This window comes from Arvicola amphibius, chromosome 4 (genome assembly GCF_903992535.2).
Source record: "Arvicola amphibius chromosome 4, mArvAmp1.2, whole genome shotgun sequence".
NCBI lineage: Eukaryota > Metazoa > Chordata > Mammalia > Rodentia > Cricetidae > Arvicola > Arvicola amphibius.
The window spans coordinates 102748855-102764822 of NC_052050.1; the positions used below are offsets into that span (position 1 = coordinate 102748855).

At 41.8% G+C, this 15968-nt stretch overlaps 1 protein-coding gene across 3 annotated transcripts in view; it reads right to left on the reverse strand.

Annotated features, from left to right (window-relative positions):
- The window catches only part of Marf1 (meiosis regulator and mRNA stability factor 1), a 56119-nt gene that overhangs the window by 34441 nt on the left and 5710 nt on the right, over positions 1-15968 (reverse strand). The window contains exons 2-11 of one of the 3 annotated variants that reach the window (XM_038326147.2): positions 14729-14930; positions 12298-12984; positions 11406-11577; positions 8582-8808; positions 6378-6495; positions 5447-5619; positions 2313-2738; positions 1967-2124; positions 1726-1884; positions 444-585 (exon numbers count right to left, since the gene is read on the reverse strand). In XM_038326147.2, coding sequence (XP_038182075.1) covers positions 444-585; positions 1726-1884; positions 1967-2124; positions 2313-2738; positions 5447-5619; positions 6378-6495; positions 8582-8808; positions 11406-11577; positions 12298-12984; positions 14729-14869 — 2403 coding nt within the window. In that variant the 5' untranslated portion in view covers positions 14870-14930. Of the gene's footprint in view, positions 1-443; positions 634-1725; positions 1885-1966; positions 2125-2312; positions 2739-5446; positions 5620-6377; positions 6496-8581; positions 8809-11405; positions 11578-12297; positions 12985-14728; positions 14931-15968 lie in introns of all 3 variants that reach the window. The other 2 variants (XM_038326148.2, XM_038326146.2) reach the window with 2 other exon arrangements.

A 15968-nucleotide genomic window follows, 5' to 3' on the forward strand; every position in this document is an offset into this window, starting at 1 on the left:
GTAAAACAAGCAAGGACAGGAGTGAAGGGCGGGGGGCTGGGGGGGTAAAGGTGGAGAACAAATGGCTCAGCAGATAAGAGCCTACATATATTACTCTTTCAGAGGACCAGATTCAGTCAAAGCATCCATGCTGGTAAGCTTAAAACCTACTGTAACTCTAGCTCCAAAAGACCTGACACCTCTGGCACCCACATCCATGTGCACATACCTTCACACAGATACACACATCCATATAACTAATTTAAAATATATCTTTAAAACAATGAAAGACTGAAGCTGAGCATTGTGGCTTATGCTTTTAATCACATCAACCGGGAGGCTGAGGCAGAAGGACTTTCCCATAGTTGAGACTAGCTGAGCTACAGAGTTGAGATCCTGCCTTAAAAATGCCACACATTCCCAAAAACCCAAACCAATTACCCTACTAACAAGAGTGAAGGTACCTGGCCATGCCTGGAAAAGGCCTCCTGGAGGAGCTGCTGCAGCTCCTTCCGGGACAGCCTATAGTCCACATTGCTGACCTGGATGTCAACACCATTTGCAAATGGGTCTGGGCAGTCAGCACTGCTGCTGGGATTGGCAACACTGAAAGCAAGTGGCGAAGCTCTGTTTAATAGGTTTGGAGACATACTCCTGCAGAAAACACACAAGATGTGAACAGTTCTATGTATTGCGTTCCGCCAGTTGAGCTTTGTCTGAAACTATAGATAACAGAGACTTTCCTATTTGGTTTTGCAGTGGATTTACTTTAAGCCTATGCTGATTTAGGCTTATTGTCTGAAGCACTATGAATTGGACTCAATTAAAAAAATCATTCAGTATCAAATGTTATTTCACAGAAATATTTAAAGCAAAACAGAGAAAATATAGGAAGCCTTGCTAAATTAAAATTTCACTCTGGGTACTTAGTTTTACAAACTTGGCCTCTAATACTTATGTAAGGTTTAACCTCCTCTGACTTACAAGGCCTACTATCAAAAATAACAAGGGGTCAACTGTTACATGAAATCGTACATTCCCTTTCTGCGGTGATTTTTTTTTTCAGATTTTTTTTTCTAAGATAAGGTCTCACTACATAGCTCTTGCTGTGCTGAAATTCACTAAGTAGACCAGCTGGACTCAATCTCATAGAAATCTAACCTCCCAAGTGTTGGGATTAAAGGCGTGTGCCACTGGGTTTGGCTTTTTCAGAGTGATTCTTAACCAGCTCTGCACAGCAAATGCGTGTAAAAACAGGCCTTTATGGCAGCCCTGTCTGCCAGGTCTCACAGCAGCCTCCTACAAAGTAACATATTAAGAGCAGCCAATGCTCATCTCATTTTGGCTTCCCTCAACACAAAGAGAGCAAGATGCTGTTTGTCTAGTTGACTGTTTTTATTTAAGGTCTTGCGAAGTTAACATAGGTTGGCCTTGAACTCATTATGTAACCCAGGCTCATGATCCTCCTGCCTCAGATTCCCAAATGCTGGGAACATAGGCATGCACCTGACCATAAGGACATCTTAACATCCTTCCCTGTTGATATGGAATCACCTAGACTTCCAAATGGAGGAAGGAACAATGGAGGAAAGCATTGCCTCTGAATGTCAGCTACGGTAACCTGTAAATAGGGTCTCGCAGGGAAGACGGCAGACCTGCCTCAGTGTGCACAGTCTCAATAACTAATGTAGTGACCTGTAGCCTTCTGGCTGCATAGCCACCCATGGGTAAGCAAGCTGGACTTACCTCGGAGACCAAGACTGAGAGGTGAGCAGAGGGCTGACTTGCCTTGAGGCAATCAGCTTGCTGAATGCAGATGGGTAGCTCACTTGGAAGACAGTTTCCTCTCTCTCCTTCTTCTCTACAGGAGAGCTGGCAGCACTCTGGGAACTGACATTATCTTTTCTAACAGGAAGGAGAATTTGAGAGTAAACGTCACAGGTCTCCCATGATTTCATAGAAGCAGCTACAAGAAAACTGGACATACTTCTGATTGCTTCTATAAAGTGGCTCCATCATGCCTGTGTTCTTCAGGGTGGGCACTGAAGTGCTTAGGCCACCATTAGGCAGTGCTGCCAACCTCCCATGGCCTTGCTGGTGCTCACCATTTCTGCTGCCAGTCTTTGACTCCATTCGGCACAGCTCCTTTAAAGACACAAGTGCAATGGCCTTGAACCCTAACACCTCAGATGAGTTAGATCCTATACAAACTGTAAAGTCACCGAGTCTCAGAAAAAAAACAAAAGGACAGAACAGGAGCTGGCAGGCACAGGACACACAGAAAGAAACCAAACCTACCATAAATGTCAAAAGGCAAGCAATATCAAAGTTACCTGTAAACTTTTAATGCTTGTGTTTTTTGTAGCAGATCCAGAATTTGCCTGCAACCCTTTGCCAGGCATGGCTTTGGCACTGGGTGACTGTTCACTTGTGTCTTTGATGAAGCACAATTTTGAGTTCTTAACTTTTTTGGGAGACTTTGCTTTATCAGCAATTGCATTTGAGTTCTTGGTTTCAAGGAACTCTCTATGTTTTGGAGTAAACGACACAATGATCCTGTTACCAAAGACATCTTCATTTTCCATTCGCTTCTGGGCCCGCTCTGCACTGTCCTGGTTTATGAAGCGGAGAATTGCACTGCAGCCTGAGATACTCAACACTTTGCCACCGCAGTTATCAGACAGGCGCCTAAGCCTGTTGCTGATGCTCTTGCCGTCTTTATTTGCTGGTAGGTTATAAACATAGAGCAGAGTGTGGCACTGCAAACACAGGGGGAAAGGGTTGCTTCAGTCAAAACAAGAATAAGTGCTGTCTTCACTTCAGTTAATTTACTGAAGAGGTAGGGACAGCAACTTTGATGGGAAAAGGTAAACTCATTCAGTGTAACTGAATGTTGTTTCCAATAATCAGCTAGGTACAGATAGACTGAGTGATTCTGTCTCTATTCAACATCCAGAAAAGACCAACCTAGAGTCCAGTGACTAGCTGCCTGGATGAGAAGGGAATCACCACCAACTGGCAGACTTCAAACTGCGAGTGCATCTCAGTAAATAATAAAAACTAATGAGCTGTACGTGTCAGTGAAGAGCCTATGACTTCTAAGGTCAGAAGCCTTCCAGATATCCTGAAATGTGTGTATCAAGAAATAGGGCCAGCTGGTGGCTGTGTAAATCTTTAATCCCAGCACTAAGGAGGCAGAGGCAAGTAGATCTCTGAGTTTGAGGCCAGCCTGGTCTATGAGGTGAGTTCCAAGACAGCCAGGGCTACAGAGAAACCCTGTCTCGAAAAACTAAGATAAATAGGAAGATAGATAGAAAGAAAGAAAGAAAGAAAGAAAGAAAGAAAGAAAGAAAGAAAGAAAGAAAGAAAGAAAAATAGAACAGGGGTTGGGGATTTAGTTTGGTGGTAGAGCGCTTACCTACAAAGTACAAGGCTCTGGGTTTAGTCCTCAGTTCCAAAAAGAAAAAGAAATGGAACTGTGAAAATGCTAGGAAAAGGAAGGTAACTGTGGAGAAGGCTAAATCTGGGGGCCACAGGGAAAATATGCAAAAGAAAAAAAAGAGATTTGTTTAAAAAAAAGTTTAGTAAGAAGGCCAACTATAGACAGCACTTTTTACCTGTCACACTGGCAAACATTTTAAAATACATTCTCATTGATAAGAATAGGAAGAGATGCTTTTCACTGATAAGAGTAGGAATCAATGTCACCTTCTTGGAGGACAACTAAGACCGTGCCAGTGACTTCAGCCCAGAGCTACCATAGCTGAGAATGTACTCTCAAGACACCCTGGGTGAGCTGCTGGAGATGATAAAAATTAGGTAAGAAAACATGTCCAATAACATGCAGACTTCTTAAACAAATCAAAGGCCAGCCACAGACCAGCTGTCAGTTGGCACTCATTTTTGTTTGCTTATTTTTTCTGTTTTGAGAAGGGCTTCTCTGTGTAGCCCTGGCAGTCCTGAACTCACTCTGTAGACCAGGCTGGCATTAGACTCACAGATCTTCCCGCCTCTGCCTCCTGGGATTAAAGGTGTATCCACCTGGCTTGTCAGTTAGCATTCCAATGTATTTTATGTGGGCATGGAAATACACCCAAGTTTTGATACTAAGTTGTTTTTTTTAAAAAAAAAAAAAAAAAAAAAAAAAGTTACTGGCTGGAGAGATGGCTCAGAGGTTAAGAGCACTGACTGCTCTTCCAGAGGTCCCAAGTTCAATTCCCAGCAACCACATGGTGGTTCATAACCATCTGTAATGAGATCTGGTGCCCTCTTCTGGCCTGCAAGTATATAGGCAAGTAGAATACTGTATATGTAATAAATAAATATTTTAAAAAAAGATATGATTTAAATTTTTTATATATATTTTCAACATCTGGAAAACAATGCTAAACTGTAAACACTGGGAATCATCCCTCACATGATTTTGACTAGGACAGACTCTGGGTTTGCTGGCAACTGGGACTAGCAGATGGGCTGGTGGACCTGAGTCCAGCCTCTGCTTTGCTGTGGTTGCCAACCTGCTTCTTTTAAGCACTAATTTCTACCTTCCTCCTGTGAGGATGCTGGATGCCATTCTTTCTCCCTGTTTTTGATAGGGTCTCACTAATGCAGCCCTAGCTGGATAGGAGCTATGCAGCACAGGTTGACCTGGAATTTGTGATATCCCTGCTGCTAACTTTTAAATGCTGAGATTACAGACATATGTCACATGTACTGGGTTGGACAGGGTCATTTATAATATACACTTGCAACTGTGAAATTTTTAAATTATGCATAAAAATCCACTTAATGTATGGGAATGCCACCCTTCTGGAACACCCACCACTGTTAGAAGGTCTTTCAGAGTTACACATGCATTCCCCTAACAGTTCTACGCATGGTTCAGCACTGCGGCAATCATCCTTATCCCAGATCAAGTCTAACAGAAATGCTGTTCCTGGTAATGTGCTCACTCTCCCAGTGTGTATGGCCTACAACATCCAATGTCACACCCATGCATGACAAGAAACACACTGTAAAAAGCACAGCCTCTGCACCGGCTGCAGTTTGGGAAGAAATCATCCAAAATGCATAACTGCTCTGCTTATCTGTAGGCAGACAAACAAGTGCATGTGAGCTCTCACCATGTTCTCTACCCATAACACCTGAGACCAAGACCACTCCAACTCTTCTTCCCTGTCTCATCCATTTGATATACAGTGCCCTTAGCCTTGGGGACAGTATCACGAATCTATCTCTGAGATAAAGTCAACAAGTTGGTTCTCTAGACAAGTTTGAAAAGCATTAAAAGAAAATTCGTATGTATCTATTCAAGACAAGAATTTAAGGTTCCAAAGCTTATTTCAAACTCTGATCAACCTTTTACAAAGAACACCATCCCACACCTGGTGACCCCTGGCTGAGGGCTGTGTCTCAGCTTCTAAAATCTACCAGTAAAAACCAGCAAAGGCAACATAAACCCACTCACAGGGATCTTTAGTGGTAACCTGGGGGGTAAATCAGAAATGAATTCTTCAAATCTGATCAGCTCGTTAGCATGATGCAGCAAGGCTTCAGAGGCTTGGTTTTTATGCACCAAAATGATGTGGAAACCGTGCCTGTGCCTCAGGTCACTGAGTTCCAATGCAAAATTGACATCAGCTGAAAGACAAGACAAATTATTAGAAACATCAACAGAAACAGCCCTGGGCAGCGAGTGACACAAGGAGGCAGGTGGAGGCTCTGCCACTTTCCACTTTTGAACAGGAGCACATTTTCTTGTAAACAATTAACATGACAGGGTAATCATACCTAACACACCTTCTTCTTCAGGTTTCTTTGCTTTGTTTTGTTTTGTTTTTTTCCTTTTTTTCAAGACAGAGTTTCTCTGTAGTTTTGGGAGCCTGTTCTGGAACTTGCTCTGTAGACCCGCCTGCCTCTGCCTCCCAAGTGCTGGGATTAAAGGCGTGCACTACCACTGCCACCTGGCGGCTTCCATCTAGTATTAACAGGGAGCAGGTAGCAACACACTGGGGAGATGTGAATCTGAAAATTTACCTTGCATTTAACTTTAATATTGAGGGAGGGGGAAACCCTACCACCCAAAAAAGATTTTCTTGAATAAACTGACCCTGTAATATCTCATAGAGAACATAGTCAGATGCCTTTTTCTTCTACCTTTCAGACAAGTGCTCACTATGTAGCCCAGGCTGGTGCTGAAGTCATCCTCCTGCCTTAGCCTCCTACACGCTGGGATTAGAGGGGTGAGCCACCACACCTGTAGACTCAGCTGTTTCCCTAAACAGCTGTCAACATCATCACTGCATGCCCTGTTTCACCTCTAGTTCTTTCACTTGCACATTTCTGGTAATTCCCATGCAGTGATTGTGGCTGAAACCAACAGATGCTTTGACACTTACTTGATACAAGAACCACAGTAGCGGGAGCGGTATGCGTATTTGCAAACCTTCGAAGACTCTGACGGAGTTTGTCATCAGCAGCATTCTTTGCAGTAGCGTTTATGTGAGCAACAGTTACCTGTGATTATTTATCAAAAAGATCATTGAACAAGATCTGGGGTTAGAAAACTGCCACACTTGGTCCACTTTAAAAAACAAAACAAAACAAAACAAACAAAAAAAAAAAAACCTAAAAAAACCAAAAAACAAGGTCTTACTGAGTAGCCCAGGCTAGCCTTAAATTCTTGATCCTTCTGCCTCAGCCTCCAGAGTGCTGCAATTAGAGAAATGCACCATACTACCTGGCACCTAGCAGATAACACACAATGAAAAAAATCTCTCCCATTTCTGTTGGGAATAGGGAGGTTACAACCGGATCTCAATAATTTCAGAACTGGTTCTCCATATGAAAAGAGAAAAAATTATTATCCCAAGTCTCATTTCTAATTGCTTTTGCACTTCTTTTATCCCCCTTCTTAAAAAGAGGAGCAAAAGAAAGTAAAATTCAAGCCATCAGGCTTTCCATGATACATTCTGTCCACAATGTGCATGTTGTGCAGTTAAGGCGCAGTGTGGCGTTTACTTTATCACCCATCCATGCCATCCACTGCTGCAGCCTACAGGGTCTGGGGACGCATGGCAGACGGAAGACGAATAACATTCCTAAAAAAGTCAAACACACTGACCACTGTCTCCAAAGCAAAAGTGCCTCAACCACATGTAATTTTCATTTGGATTTAACAGAGAATGTGTGTATATAAATTACATAATATATATCTGTATGTTACACATAAATATATAATTTTAAGCAGAAATATGGAATGTCAATGATACTACTTATCCAAGCAAGAGTCAAAACATTTGGATTCTATCTTTAGATTTACAGCAGACCTTGCGGTCAGACAGCCTTGACTTAAATATTAGTTCACAACACTGTGCATGGTCATGAGACATGAGGTAGGCAGATCTCTGTGAAATTAAGACTAGCCTCATCTACATACCAAGTTTTAGCCAGCCAGGGCTATATGGTGAAACTCTGTCTCTAAATAAATAATTATTTCCTTTATTGGCCTTATAACCATAAGAAAGTAGTTTCCCTTCTTAGAGCCTCAATTTCATCTGTAAATTGAAAATACTACATCCATTCTGTATGGATGTGGGCTGACACAGACAGCACACAGTCACTACAGCGCACCAAGGTACAAACAACTTACTGAAAGATCAAATGTTTAAATTTCAGCATTCTAGGAAAAACTGTTACTTTCTGTCATTTGAAAACAGCATAAAAACAATAGTATCACTAAACCAATCTGAAATTGGAATTTTAAACAAAACACTCCAAGTAATCAGGCCGACTGTGATGACACACACCTTTAATCCCAGCACTCAAGAGGCAAAGGCAGGAGGATCTCTGTGAGTTAAAGCCTGGTCTACAGAGAAAGTTCCAGGCTAACCAGGGCTACACAGATAAACACTGCCTTTAAAAAGGGGAGGGAGGATAGGAGAGATGGCTCAGCAGTTAAGAGTGCTGCCTGCTCTTCCAAAGGTTATGAGCTCAATTCCCAGCAACCACATGATAGCTCACAACCATCTGTAATGAGATCTGGTGCCTTCTTCTGGCCTGCAGGCAAACATGCAAGAAGAGCACTATATATAAAAAAATATATCTTTACAAAAAATTATGTGAGTAGGTGCTTTGCCTACAGGTGTGTCTGTATACCACATATGTGCTTGTCACCTGCAGAGACCAGAAGAGGGGTCAGATGCCTGGAACTGGAGTTACGGATGCTTGTTAGCCACCATGTGGGTTCTGGGAACTGAACTCTAATTTTCTAGAAGAGCAGTTACTGCTTCAGCCCTCAGCAGACTACAAGTCTTCTCTTTTCTCCTCTTCCTCCTCCTTTTTTAGATTATCTTTTATTTTTTTAAGATTTATGTATTTACATATGAGTGCTCTGTCTGCATGTACACCTGCATGCCAGAGGGCACCAGATCTCATTACAGATGGTTGTGAACCACTATGGTTGCCGGGAATTGGACGCAGGACCTCTGGAAAAGCAGTCAGTGCTCTTAAGCAAAGAGCCATCACTCCAAAGATTACAATTCCTAACACACATGCATGCATGCATACATACATACATACATACATACATACATAATTTTACCTGGCAATTATTTAGTTCCTGAATAACTTCCTTGTTTTCTTTACTGATGTCACACACACAGATAAACTCTGCTTCTCTGTGTCCTCTAAAAAATTTCTCACGGATTCTCTGTACAACAGTCGTTGCTGACCGGCCAGAGGGGACTGAGCAATTTTCAATATCCCAGAAAACGCCAATGGGGGGTAGGGTCTCCAGCACCTGTCCAGCGACTGCAACTTCTGGTGACCCTTAAGAAATATTAATAATTCCAGTTATACATAGTGAAAAAGAAAACAGTGAGCTAAAACACAATAGGTAACTACCCATCATTCTAAACAGCAAAAATATCGAGTCAGTGTTGCCATTAAGTTTAAGGATAACAACTTCCTACTGAGCAGCCTAAGAACAACCACAATATCCAGTGACATACTGAGATCATTTCTACTTTTTTTTCTTTCGAGACAGGGTTTCTTTGTGCAGCCTTGGCCGTCCCGGAACTTGATTTTAAACCAGGCTGGCCTCGAACTCAGAGATCAATCAGTCCATCTCTGCCTCCTGAGTGCTGGAATTAGAGGCATGTCTCACCACTGCCTGGCCACTCCTACTTTCAGTAACAACAAAGCTACAAATAAGTGGTGCCAATAGACACTGACAGAAACAATAAATGGGACCTCCTAAAACTAAGAAGTTTCTGTAAAGCAAAGGACACAATCAACAAGACAAGATCTTCCCAGCAGCCAGAACGGAGGGGTAGAGCAGTTCTCGGCGGCCTGGGGGGGCGGGCGGCTGTGCCCAGCCCGGGGCCGCGGAGACACAATGAAAAAAATAAAAAAAAAATAAAAAAAAAAAGACAAGATCTTCACCAACCCCACATCAGACAAAGCAAAATATACAAAGAACTCAAGAAATTGGTTATCAAAAGAACAAATAATCCAATAAAAACAATGGGGTACAAACTTAAACAGAGAAGTCTCAACAGAGGAATCTAAAATAGCTGAAAGACACTTAAGGAAATGCTCAACATCTTTAGTCATCAGAGAAATGCAGATCAAAACAACTCTGAGATTCCTAACACCTGTAAAAATGACCAAGATCAAAAACACTGATGACAACTTATGCTGGAGAGGTTGTGGGGTAAAGGGAACACTCCTCCATTGCTGGTGGGAGTGCAAACTGGTACAGTCCCTTTGGATGTCAGTGTGGCGATTTCTCAGAAAATTAGAAAACAACCTTCCTCAAGACCCAGTAATACCACTTTTGGGTATATACATACCCAAAGGATGCTCAATCGTGCCACAAGGACATGTGCTCAACTATGTTTATAGCAGCATTGTTTGTCATAGCTAGAACCTGGAAACAACCTAAATGCCCCTCGACTGAAGAATGGATAAGGAAAATGTGGTACATTTACACAATGGAGTACTACACAGCAGAAAAAAATAATGACATCTTGAAATTTGTGGGCAAATGGATGGATCTAGAAAACATCATATTGAGTGAGGTAACCCAGACCCAGAAAGACAAATATCATATGTACTCACTCATAAGTGGCTTTTAGATATAAAGCAAAGAAAAACCAGCCCACAAATGACAATCCCAGAGAACCTAGACAACAATGAGGACCCTAAGAGAGACATACATGAATCTAATCTACATGGGACATAGAAAAAGACAAGATCTCCTGAGTAAATTGGGAGCATGGGGACCATGGGAGAGGGTAAAAGGGGAGGGGAAAGAAAGAAAGAAAGGGGAGTGGAGAAAAATATATAGCTCAATAAAAACAATAAAAAAATAATAAAAAAGTGGTGCCAAAACAACTCTATATTAACAGTGCGACTTCACTTCCTGCTGACCCACGATGCTTCTGCAATGATGACCAGAAACTGAGTGGATGCTGAGGACCCTTGACCTGCCTCTACCTCAGCGCAGGCTTGGCTGCCTGCTGTGTATGAAAGAGCATTAAAGAGACCACCAAAGTGAAAATGGCACTGATTCTCACTTTAATCTACTCTGTCATTAACATCTGTTTTAACCTTTCAGAGATGTATTTGGATGATAAAATATCACAGTAACTACTTTTTAAGGAAATAATTTTGATTTCAAACTCTAAGGTTTCAAATACTATTAATAATCAGCTACTACTAAATTTTTCTAAATACTAAATATGTATAGGGATTATTAAGACTCTAAGCTGAGTTCAAGCATGGTGGTGCAAACCTTTAATCCCAGCACTCAGGAGCAGAAGCAGGTGAACCTCTGTGAGTTAGAGGCAAGGATAGTCTATACAGAAGGTTTCAGAACAGTCAGGGCTACATAAAAAGACCATCTCAAAAACATTAAACACACAACCTAAGTGAGTCCAATCTCCTACAGCATTTAATATCTCCAATACATTCCTCTTCCTAAACAGATTCTGGTCTCAAACAGCATCAGTTTAACTTAAAGGCCTATAATCACAAAGATTCTTGCCAAGGGAGGGAAAAGAGGACTCACATACACTTCGAAATGCAAATGCACCCCTAGTATCACAAGGAAATTTTTATAGGCAATTAAATACATTTGTGTCAGATATTGAAAACAACTCAAATGGAAGCTATAGATGGCTCAGCAGTCAAGAACACTTTGCCGCTCTTGCAAAGGACAAGGGTTCATTCAGTTCCTAGCATACACATGATGTAACTCCACTTCCAGGGGGTCCACTGCCCTCTTCCAGCCTCTACAAACACCAGGCACACATAAGTACACTTACATACATGCATACAAAACACTCATACACATAAAATAGAAATAAACGTTGGAAAAAAGACAACTTAAATGCACTCTTTTATGTTACATCATTATTTACCAAATTTTGGAGCAGCTTTGCCTAGATTGGTTGCCAACAGTGAGGTCTCCTTCTCCATCCCTTTTGTTCCACAGCCATTACACAGAGGGACAGCTCCAGGTGCAGACTGAGTACTTGGAGGTGGTATATTCGGCCAGATTTTAGCAGCATCAATTATACTATTTCTTCCTGGCTGTTTTATAAAGGAAGAAGTTTTAGGCACATCAATAAAGAACTCAGATTCATATATAACTGAAAACACCATCCTAACCTTTTTATCCTCCTACCCAATAGCCTCTGATAAATTGTATTTTCAAATAATCTTTATCAGAACTACCAGCTACCAATCCAGTCTCAACTGAAGAAGCAACTTGAAATGATCAGAGCCCTGTTCAAATACTGAGTCCTTTCAGCCTGGACATGCATATGCTATGAAGGAGACCTTGGATGCAGCTCCCATAAATGGGAGAAAAACCTTCCTTTGAACATTTGTGTGAAAGAGACCAAGTTTCACATTCCTCATATTACAAAGAAACAATGTATAGTTACTGTTCTGCCATGAAACGGTGAGTGTATAAGCTGAGTTTAAGGTATAAGAACTTGACCAACTCTGTCCTAGAGAAAAATGAAACAGTTAACAGACTTTGCAAACGAAGCTGTCCTCTAGGACATGGCCTTTCTTGTGACCACAGGTTCTAAAGGCACAAGCTGCACACCTAACTCCACTGTACTTTTCTGGATGGTCTCCCATTTTACCCTTTGCATCTTTCAGTATCAGACAAATGGAACATGATCTACATCATAAGAATCTTCAACCCTATGCACAGTAAAGACATGGCAAGATAAAGCCATTTCCGAATAGAACCTCAAACCTCATTATCTGGCCCCAAGATAAAGAATAAAAGATACATACCTTGTTTAGACAGTCTTCACAGTAAAGTGAGCCCTTTAGACAAACTGGAGGTGCCACATTTAGGTGAAGAGAGTTGGTGCACAAGTGAGGTGTAAGCTCTGACTGGGAAAGGCGATCTTCCAAACGCCCACGAGCCCCACTCGAGAAATCAGAACAGGGGAAATAGCCAGCGGAGGTGCAGCCCTGGAGAGTCGGGAACTGATGCAGCTTGTGTATGTTACTATGACATGACTGAAAATGGAGCTTCCCACAACATGGTAGATGCTTGCAGGAAGGTAGGCTACTCTCTACACACATGCTGGGAAAGTCATTCACAAGGCCCACCAAGTTGTTCCTAGTAGAGGCATTCTGCAGTGAAGACACAGACTGGAAAGCAAACCCTGACCCTACTTGACACGTGACTGTCCTGGTGCTTGGTGAGTCTAAGAGTGAGCCCGTGTGAATCAAGCTCCCAGAACCTCCACTACTGCCACCACCACCACCAAAACGCATGGGCGAAGTGGGGGGTTCATTAGGGCAATGAACACAGCAGCTTACTTTGGGAACAGCTGAGAGCTGTACTTTTGGTTGCTGAAGGGAATGAATATCAGGAAGTGGGACTGCTGGGAAAAGTTTAGAGCCAACATGAAGAGGAGATGGTATATCCTTTAACTCCACAGCAGCTTTCTTGTTCTCCATGTACTCTTTCTGAGGAGAGATCAAAACACAAACAATTTTTGGAGACGACTGTATTTTTTCTCTCATATACTACTGTGTTAAAAAAAAATAGAAAACAATGTTCAACTCTTTTTTGTAATAAAAAAATTCAACATTTTTTTTAAGATTTTATTTTTTATTATGTATAGTGTTCTGCCTGCATGTATGCCTGAGGGCCAGAAGAGGGCGCCAGATCTCATTACAGATGGTTGTGAGCCACCATGTGGTTGCTGGGAATTGAACTCAAGACCTCTAGAAGAGCAGCCAATGCTCTTAACCACTGAGCCATCTCTCCAGCCCTCAACTTTTTTTTTTAAGATTTATTTATTTATTATGTATACAATGTTCCTCCTGCCTGTACACCTGACACCACAAGAGGGCACCAGATCTCATCATAGAGGGTTGTGAGTCACCATGTGGTTACTGGGAATTGAACTCTGGAAGAACAGCCAGTGCTCTTAACCTCTGAACCATCATTCCAAACCCAAATATTTTTACATCACTCAATCATAACTGAACTAATATAACAGCATCCAGCTAAGACCAGGGACAATCTTCAGAGGTCTTGCAGGAAGGGAACACAGAAACATATAACTAAGATTAATGCTATTTCTGTCAAAATCTTCAGATGGCTCAGCAAGCCAGGTTAACCACTCATACCTCAGGGATTATAACTTTCTCTTGCTTCAAAGCACTGTCTAAAGAAAACTGAGATATGCAAAGATGTCACAGCACTCAAGGAAGGGGGCTTATAAACAAGCAGCTTCCTTTATTTATTCCTGTAGGTGGTGAGTAAAGGGTTTTAGTGGGGTTCTCCTTAAAGGAGGAGAGTAATATCCCAAACACCATGAATGAGGTGGCTAACTAGCCCAAAGTGGCCCAGCTGTGCTGCTGATAGCACTAAGGAAACACTGAAGCCTTAATGGAGTCTTTATACTGTGGCCAGTGCAAAGATACAATGATTAGAACTATCCATTCTCAGTTCAAAACCCAGCACCACCAAAAATGAAAAGAAAGAATATACTTAACACCTACAAGAACAAAAGGTATTGTCAATCTTTTCTAATTTACAAGACTTAAAACTAAGAGGGTGAGTCAGCGACAATGGTCACACCTGTCTGTAACTCTGCACTTGGAAAGTCAAGGCAGAAGGATCACAAATTCAAAGCCAACCTTGACTATATAAGAAAAGCTTACCTCCAAGGCCATAGGCCAAATACACTTAAGAAAGCTATAAATACAATTTATTTTAAACTTTTCATTGTTTTTAATATGCAAGCTTTAGAATTTGGGGCTTTAATAAGAAACCAAATTTCCAGCCAGGCGGTGGTGGCGCACACCTTTAACCCCAGCACTCGGGAGGCAGAGGCAGGTGGATCTCTGTGAGTTCTAGGTCAACCTGGTCTACAAGAGCTAGTTCTAGGACAGGCTCCAAAGCTACAAAGAAAATTGCTCTCAAAAAAACAAAAGAAGAAACCAAATTTCTCCCAATTCTAAATGATTAAAACCTCTGTTACCCAGAGAGAAATACAGAGTTGAGCAGGTGATCATAAAAATGTGCAGATATGGTGCATAATAGTGCATAGGTGATACAGGCGGGAGAGAGACTGCCCCGGATCACCTGCACCCATCATCTATTCTGTAATATTCTATAATAGTGCACAGGTGATACAGGCGGGAGAGAGACTGCCCCGGATCACCTATTCACAGCGTGCTGTATCTTGAACATAGTTACCGTTTGGGGATTAAGAGGCAACGTTTGATCAGGACGAGAAAAGCAACCAGAGAATTTCCAAAGCCAAGGCTTAGCATCCTTATCTTGGTGAAGCCATCCAAGTGTTCTGCTGCAAGGGTTCTCAGTTCTGTTCCCTTCCATCACATAGCCAGACAATGTGGTTCAACATTCTTTCATCTTTCTTTTCCGTCATTCTTCCACCCTGTTAAAAAAGTTGTCTTAGTTAGGGTTTCTATTGCTGTGACAAAATACCGTGACCAAAAGTCAAGTTAGGGAGGAAATTTGGTTTCTTATTAAAGCCCCAAATTCTAAAGCTTGCATAGTAAAAGCAATGTTTACACTTCAGCATTGCAGTTAATTGCTGAAATAAATCAGGACAGGAACTTAAACATGGCAGGATTCCAGAGGTAGGAACTGATGTGCAGGCCATAGAGGAGAGCTGCTTACTGGCTTGCTTCCCATGGCTTGCTTAGCCTACCTTCTTATAGAACCCAGGACCCAGTGAAGGAACCACCCACCATGGGCTGGGCCCTCCACCACTGATCACTAAATGAGAAAATGCCTTACAGCTGGATCTCACAGAGGCATTTCCTCAGCTAAGGCTATTTCCTCTGATGACTTTGGCTTGTGTCAAGTTGACACATAAAACCAGGCAGTGCATAAGTCAAAATCTATGTTACTTCTTACACAAGTACACATTTTATAATGTTAATATATGAGATCACTGCTGTATTCATGATACATGGCTCTCACGTTCAGACCTTAACGAACAAAGGCAGCATGGATATCACAGCTCACTACAGGATACTAAAATTTGGTAAGCTTGGTTGATTCTAACTATTTAAATTTGATTTAGAGTGGTGGTGCACACCTTTAATCCCAGCATTCAGGGAGCAGAGGCAGGTGGATCTCTGTGAGTTCAAGGCCAGCCTGAGACATCTACAAAGCTAGTTCCAGGACTGCTAGAGCTGTTACATGGAGAAACATTGTCTCGAAAAACAAACAAAACAAATTGATTTATAAATAAAATCTATGATCTGAGGCTTGGAGATAGCTAAGAAAAGTATTTGCTACACAATGATGTAGACCTGAATTCGGATCTCACTCTTATAAAAGACAGGCATACAACTGTAACTCCAGCACGGGAGAGGCAGAAACAGGCAGATCCCTAGAATTCAATGGCTACTCTGCCCAACAAAAATCAGTCAACTCCAGATTCACTGAGACTACCTCAAAAAAT